We start from the raw sequence: 7,695 nt of genomic DNA, 5'->3' as shown, positions 1-7,695 counted from the left end.
GTAGATATATCTTTTCTTTTTCTTTTTTCTTTGTTTTTCCTTTAATAAATATACCTTACACGTACGTAAGTGTATCTCCTTGTGCGAGTTTATAGTATTTATATTTTATGATCTTTTTTCTTTTTTCTTTCTTTCTTTTTTTTCTTTTTTTTTTCTTTTTTTTTTTTTTTTTTTTTTTTTTCTTTCAATTGCTATACCAACGCTCATTTTCGAGGCAATCTCCTTGTAACTTTCGTTAACAATAAGATGAACGTGCTGTGAGAATAATTTCGAAACGCTAAGATGAAATTCGAATCTCAACTTATCGTCCCTTTTACGTTTTTTCATATATATATATATGTATGTATTTGCGATTATAATTAGCACATGTTTGCACGAACTTCAATCAAATTTGTCTAATCGATAAATCTTTAATACCTTTGTAAACTATTAAAGAGTGATTAACCGTAAAAATTAACATTGTTGTTAGTTTACATGAGATAACAAATCGGATTTTCTTTCTTTTTTTTTCTTTTTTTTCTTTTTTTTTTTTTTTTTTTTTATTAATTTTTTTGTTTCATTCTTCTTTCTCCCTCCTGCTTTTCCTCGTTCTTATTCAAGCAAGAATCAGATAGACTGTAATATTCGTGGATTCTATCTTATTCAATCCAATAAATTGACATTATCCCTCGTATACACGCGAAATAGTTTCATTTAATTCTACGATGATGATTCTCGAGAATGATAAAAAAATGTTCGCTCAAGGTTCCGACAAATTATAAAGACTAATGATAATAATTATGACTTATTATGTCGATCGATCGATTAATCCTTTCCACGGAGAAACAAGCGCGTATGCATATGTGAATTTGTATTGTATGTAGATCAGTATATATATACGTTATTTTTTATTAATCGTGCCGCGCCCGATGAGTAAGATTAATTTACTCATATTCACATTAATGGTAGGCGCGATAATAATAATAATAATAATAATAATAATAATAATAATAATAATAATGTTAATAATAATAATAATAATAATAATAATAATAATAATAATAATAATAATAATAATAATAATAATAATAATAATAATAATAATAATAACACAAATAATAACACAAATAATAACAACAACAACAACAACAATAACAATAATAATAATAATAATCATCATCATTATCATCATCATCATCATCATCATCATCATAATTACAGTAATAATAATAATGATTATGACGATGACAATTATCAGTGTACACAATCACATTTCTTTTTCGATTGAGAATTTTGTATTTCGAAGACGTAGGTATGTATGTATCATACTATCGATATCATGTTTCTTGCATTTGACTTGAGAAGGCTTCGTATTAAAAACAGTTTGATGGTAATTGACTCGAAATACATAGAGAAAATTGAATAAAGATCATTTCTCGTTCGCCGTTGTGTAATAAATATTTCGTTTTCTTTTTGTCAAATTAATTCATCGACGTATTAGCAGGTATAAAATAAATTGCGGACATTTTCTTATTGATCCTTTAGAACTCTGAAAAATCAAAATAAGTAAGCATAGAAGAACCATCCACTACTTTTCATTTAACTCGAGGCCGAATGTATGATATTAAAAATTTTCGAAGAGTTATTTCAATTGTATATTATTTTTTTTGACAATTTTCAATTGAAATAGATGATGTAATTTTTTCTCTTCAGTTTCTACTTACGATTGACGATTAACAAGTTGACTTTAATAAACGATGGACAATATAGATATAAGCAGTTTGTTTCAATTAGGGATGAAATACTTTTCGAATCGTTTCCCGATGTTTATTTTGTATGAATACGGCACTGATAAATTTTTATAAAAGAGCATGATAACAATTATGCTTTGTTCTAAAGAAACAGAGCATAGTTCTCCTACGATAATTTCTTTATTTTTTAGAGTTCCATGACTCAACAAGTATATTCTATACGTTGATGAATCAATGACGAACGTTCTTTAAAGGGACTTTGTCGAAAGTATTCGCCATAAATCGTGTGCTAAATCGAGGCTATTAAATATCTAATAGTAATAATAAAGAAAAAAAATGTGAAGATAGCATCAAGAACGTAACACAAAGCATTAATCGTGAAAAAAAAAGTGTAGATTGTTTTTCCTCCACGAGGAAGTTTTCAATCGAAAAAAAATGCAGAGACGAGTATTTTTTCTTCTTTTTTTTGTGTTCTTTTTTTTTCTTTTTTTTTTTTTTTTTTTTTTTTTGACGTGACCGGAAATGTCGAGAAGAATATAAATAACAGATCCCACTCTCCTTTTTGGTGACAATACACCTTGTTTTTTCGTTTTTAACACTTAAAAGGGACCAGACGTATTATTCAAATGGCCGAGTTGAACATTTAATTGCGTTAAATGCGAATGTATCCGACACATTTCACGTGTGCGCAATATGGATAATTTACAACGGCCGATTATTGCACAATTCGGCGTACAGCTAAGGGATTCTGTAAAATAAAATGTTTCGATTGAGCGATACTTATATGTATTGACATTATTACAGTCCAATCTCTCGAAAATTTCATAAAAGTGATGGGAGGGGACCTTTACGTTGACAACATTTTATATTTCAGAATTTCCTTGACTGTAAACGCATATAGATAATATTTAAGAATAATGACGATACGAAGGAGAAAAGAAAAGAAAAAAAATGAGACATCTTAAATTTACATTACTATACAGAAGCACGAGAGATATCATCTCTCTTTTGGAGAACGCGGTCCTTCGAGTGTTATAAAACGAGGAGAGATAGATATTTTTTTTTTTTTTACAGATACTCGACAATGTCGCACTTTATCGATATGTTCGGACAACTCGCTATGCTAGCACCGTATCCACTCCTCGCATTACTTTTATGTCTCTCGGTGAGGAGCTTCTGAAATATCGGCAGTAATATCGCCCGGTCCAAGAGTTCGCCGTCAGAGGCAGCACTATATATTTCCCCACCACTCGACGTTACGCCAGGCCCAGCTCTCGAACCAACACGGGTTCCACCTCCACCACGGCTCACACCACCTGATCCGAGGATACCTTCGCCACTTCCACCAACATCCCCAGCGCGTGGATTACCACTCGCATATTTGCTGTTGTGAATCGTCGCTACATTTGGAGTGCTCTGAACGTATTCCAAGCGAGCCTGCTGATGACGCAATTTCGATTCGGTGTGTCTGCATTCACGAATCTTCCGCGAGGCAGCAGCCCGATGAGGACACTCGGAGATTGAATGACCACCGCCGCTTCGACCACGTAAACATTTCTCTCGCGATCTCTCCGAAACCGAGCGTTGAATGATCGCTGAAGCTAACTCCTCACATCTTTCTGTTAAAAGGAAATACGAGTGAGTAGAGCTAGAATGAACGTGATATATGCCATTTCAGAGATTGACTTTGTTCAGCGCTTTAGCTGGAATTGTTAACGGTCTGAACTTTTAATTGTTTAAGGAAAAATAATTAAAGAATAATGATTGATCTGCTCGTTAACAATAGTCGCTTGTAGATTAAAACTGCGATGGATTGATCGATGATAGATCGTTTGATAAATCGAATCTTTTATTAATCATGATATTTCTGTCGAATGCGATTGTTCTTTTTTCTTTGTTCTTTTGTTTTTTTTTCTTCATATAATTAGACCCATATTTTAGGTATGATTTAAACTATAGGTGGGCAACTAGCGATCTGCGGGCCGCATTTAGCCGTTGTCCTTACTTGTCTGCTAAGATGAGAGAAAATGATTCTCACTATTTGACACTGTCGTGCCTAGTGAGCTGCATGATTTTCGTAACTTAATCTAGTAAACTTAAATATTGGGGGAACAGATTGATTGATGATAAGTATTGTGCGGCCCACGGTGAAAAAGAAGTTGCCCATCTACGATCTAATGTAAGAATGATAAGATGTAGAAAAGACATTGACCAGTATCAGAGTAGCTGGCGTTGACCATGGCGGGCACGCTCGGTGAACTGGCGTTGTGAGAATCATGATGCTTACGATGACGTCGCGGCGCTGGTGGGGTCTCGGCAGAGCCATTAATCATTGCGTGACTGTGTCCACGTCCACCATGCTTTTCGCATCTGTAGCCGGTAACTAAACTACGCCGGTGGCCACATTCCCCGATCACGTATGCTTTGTCGAAAGAAGTTTGAATGTCGTCCTTACCACTCGACTTGGATACGTTCTCCGTCGAAATGTAGCTGATCGAATTAATTGGAACGCTTGTTCTGCGACATTCTGATAGTTCGTGATGAGAATGTGCCAAGCTATCATTCCTCACAGATGATCTTCTTTTTAAAGACTGATGGGATGGTACGTTCACAAATCCTGTGTTAAAATTGCAATTCAATTAGGTTTATATGAAATATTGATTAACAGGAAACATATGTGAAGTATTTACTATCGATTTTGATAATATCTTACGGATTGATAGAGTAAATAAAAATATAAGACAAGTGTTCTTTTCTTATCGGTGGTAATTTAATTTTTAAGAAGTGAAAATGTTCTTCAAAATTGGGATCTTTTTTTTTAATAACTTATCTCGTAAAGTAATGGACATAGAGAAAAAATAATTAATTATAAAGTTATTTACTTTCTTGATCTGCAGGGATTTTTATTCTAACGATATATTACGATATGGATATAGAAAATTGTTTCATTATTTTTTAATATAATTCCTAGCGAAATTGACACACTTGTCGTGCCACTGATAAAAGTTTAAGGAATCTTTGTTCGTAAATTGCGTGCCCTGTTTACGGATGAATTTGCATAAGGCAGCTTCAACTTTCGCATTGCTGATGAAACGCTCTCTTCTCAGTGTTTTCTACAAAGCAGGAAGGAAGAAGTGGTCCATGCATTCCTAACCGATAGTAACAAGATTGTTGTGGGGTTTCGCATTATTGTCCAGTAGGAGGATTCTTGATGTTAGGAAGGATAAGGTTGATCTTAACACCAATGTAGAAGTTAAAGCTTTACGTACGCAAATTCGTCCGTAAACATAGTTTACGAAGAGGAATTCTTGTGAAGTGGTAGTTTACAAGAGCATCAATGTCAATGGGAACTATGTCGAAAAATAATGGAATAATCTCTCTTTCTTTGTCTACATTACGTGTCATATCTCTAGAATGAAAATTTGTATAAATGGCAGAACAAAGAAAACTTATTTTCCATCTAATTTCCGTATACTTGAAAAATTCTTACATCTCGAAAAAATTCTTTTCAATCTATAATATTTAAATCCTTGCTCAATCTATATATTTATAATTACATAAAACTAACCAGAGTGACGATGTTTCGGTGGAACAAATTGTAATGGCGGAGGAAGAATATGCTCAGAGTATCCTTGATCATGTAATTCACTGAAAGAGACATTTTTGGAAGGTGGTGGTGTTGGCAGTCTCGCTCTCTCCTCATCCTTTTTCATAATGATTTTAGCATCTCGGGGAATAGCAGTTTCCTCGAGAACAATTGAATCAGTTTCCTCGACTACCTCTGGTACGAAGTCGACGTTCATTTTACCCTCCGAACGTGGTTCCGGACTCCTTTCAAGCAATGGCTCGCTATCTTGATTTTCGTCGCAAACATGACTTTTCCTACGAGCGGTATCCTCACCGGTAGTTTGCTTCAATGCCGACGGAAGGATCAAGGGTGAGCGTTCGTTATCGACCGCGATGGATGGTACCTTCCCAAAAGTCGTCTTCTTTCTGAAAAATGCATCACTCGACTATTTTAGGGTTGATGATGATTCCGGTTTGCCGACTATATTGAACTCACTTATTCTTTTTCATTATTATTGTTATTATTATTATTATTATTATTATTATTACTATTATTATTACATAATATAATTTATAATTATAATTGAGATCATTGATGAAAAATGGGCACATAGTGTTTATGAAATTTTTTGTTGACTTTTTTCAATTTAATTTTGTATGTTTTATTTAAACAATATATAAAAATGTTGTAAACTTAATAAGTAATTATATTTAATTAAAGGAGTAAAGAAAAAGATTACTTTTTTACGATTTTATTCCATTTATCGAAAAAGAGCATATGAAATAATTTTTTAAAACTCATAAAAAAGAAAAAAACAAATATTATCTTTAAATCATAATTTTTATATATAGAACGTTTGAAGGACATGTTAATGTACCTTTGAAAAAAAAAAAAAAAATAAATTGTTTTTAATTGCATTACTTTTCATTAAATAATAATTACTTTAATGAAAACTTTGAGCTCGATTTACTCGAGATAAGATTTCTACGTATATGTCCCCTTTTTTCATCAATGGCCTCAATTATTTTATTAGTATAATAATTAAATAAATTATTATCATTATTATTATTATCGTCATCATCATCATCATCATCATCATCATCATCATCATTATTATTATTATTGTTATTATTAACACACTTAATTATGATTATAACGAACGTGAGACTCCGATTTAAAAATACCTTTAAAAAAGAATATTTTAAAAGAGAAATCGTTTTGCCATGCCGCGAAGTAACTTATCTATCCACGCGGAAACTTAATCAATGTGCTTATTTTCTTATCGCTTTTGACTCGACGAAGCGAGTTGGAGGAGACGAGAGGTTGGATAGAGATGATGATGAAAAGAGAAGGGGAATGCTAGGTGGATATTAAATGAGAATTTCTTTGGCGAGAGTAAAATTACGAAAAGTTACGAAAAGTAGATTAAATCTCGATTTCGCGTGTCACGGCAGTAATTATCTTCTTACCAAGAAAGACGATGAGACTGTTCTTTAATTAAAAATCTTTTGCTTATTTGTCTTGGAATATTTCAAAGTACAATATTTTTTTCGAATTTTAATACGTTACGTACTTTGCGGCCTGCTCGACGACACTCGCGTTCACATAGTCCCCTTCCGCTTGGGATACCGTAGTAGAAGTTAAACTGCACATGGACATCGAAATATCGGTTGTTTCCGTGGTTAAAGATGGACCTTAAAAAGAATGAAATAAACGAGTTCAAATGTGTTAAAAATTCCTCCCTTGTACATATGTATTCTTCATGTAATTCTCATCGAAATGCAAAAATATTAGCCGTCTTTAATGGCGTTCTCGTTTCGAATCTACAATATTTTATGTCCGTCATATTGTGCAATTTTACGTGACAAGAGACACATCATTGTGTTTATTATTCAACTCTGGATGCAAATATAATATATAGGATCATATGTCAATTGTAAATATCGCTTTATATTCTGAACTCTTTTTTTCTACTCATTCACGAATTATAGCCTCAAACGAAATTCTTTTCTAAGAAGCAAGCAAACATTCCTCGATAATTCTCGATTAATTAGGTTACGTGTGAGTTCTTAGCGATACTTTTGATATGAGAGTTAAAGATGCACATTTCGAATTTTGATCATTCATCGCAACTACCAAAGTATAATCGTAAAAGTATGATCGACTTCGATACTTTATTTTGAAAAAAATATTTCCTTTCTTTTTCTGTATTCTGTTTCGTTATTATTATTGTTTGTGTAAGTGTGTGTGTATGTGTGCGCGTGTTATAATAATAATAATTATTATTATTACTATTATTTTCGAATATCAGCTTTAAGCGATCGTACTTCTACGACTGTAATTACGAATTGTCTCTACACATGCAAATTGGATTTAACTAGCAAATACTAAATTCGT

General features: G+C 32.7%; 1 protein-coding gene across 2 annotated transcripts in view; it reads right to left on the bottom strand.

The window, feature by feature from the left end:
* Positions 1–560: 560 nt before the first annotated feature.
* The window catches only part of GABA-B-R2 (gamma-aminobutyric acid type B receptor subunit 2), a 266,033-nt gene continuing 258,898 nt past the window's right edge, over positions 561–7,695 (bottom strand). The window contains exons 17-20 of one of the 2 annotated variants that reach the window (XM_035869928.2): positions 6,872–6,992; positions 5,299–5,723; positions 3,943–4,347; positions 561–3,349 (exon numbers count right to left, since the gene is read on the bottom strand). In XM_035869928.2, coding sequence (XP_035725821.2) covers positions 2,799–3,349; positions 3,943–4,347; positions 5,299–5,723; positions 6,872–6,992 — 1,502 coding nt within the window. In that variant the 3' untranslated portion in view covers positions 561–2,798. The remainder of the gene's footprint in view (positions 3,350–3,942; positions 4,348–5,298; positions 5,724–6,871; positions 6,993–7,695) is intronic. The other variant, XM_035869929.2, reaches the window with a different exon arrangement.

This window comes from Vespa mandarinia, chromosome 9 (assembly GCF_050613455.1).
Source record: "Vespa mandarinia isolate Hongniang chromosome 9, ASM5061345v1, whole genome shotgun sequence".
Classification (NCBI taxonomy): Eukaryota; Metazoa; Arthropoda; class Insecta; order Hymenoptera; family Vespidae; genus Vespa; species Vespa mandarinia.
This window is presented reverse-complemented; position numbering and strand designations above follow the sequence as displayed.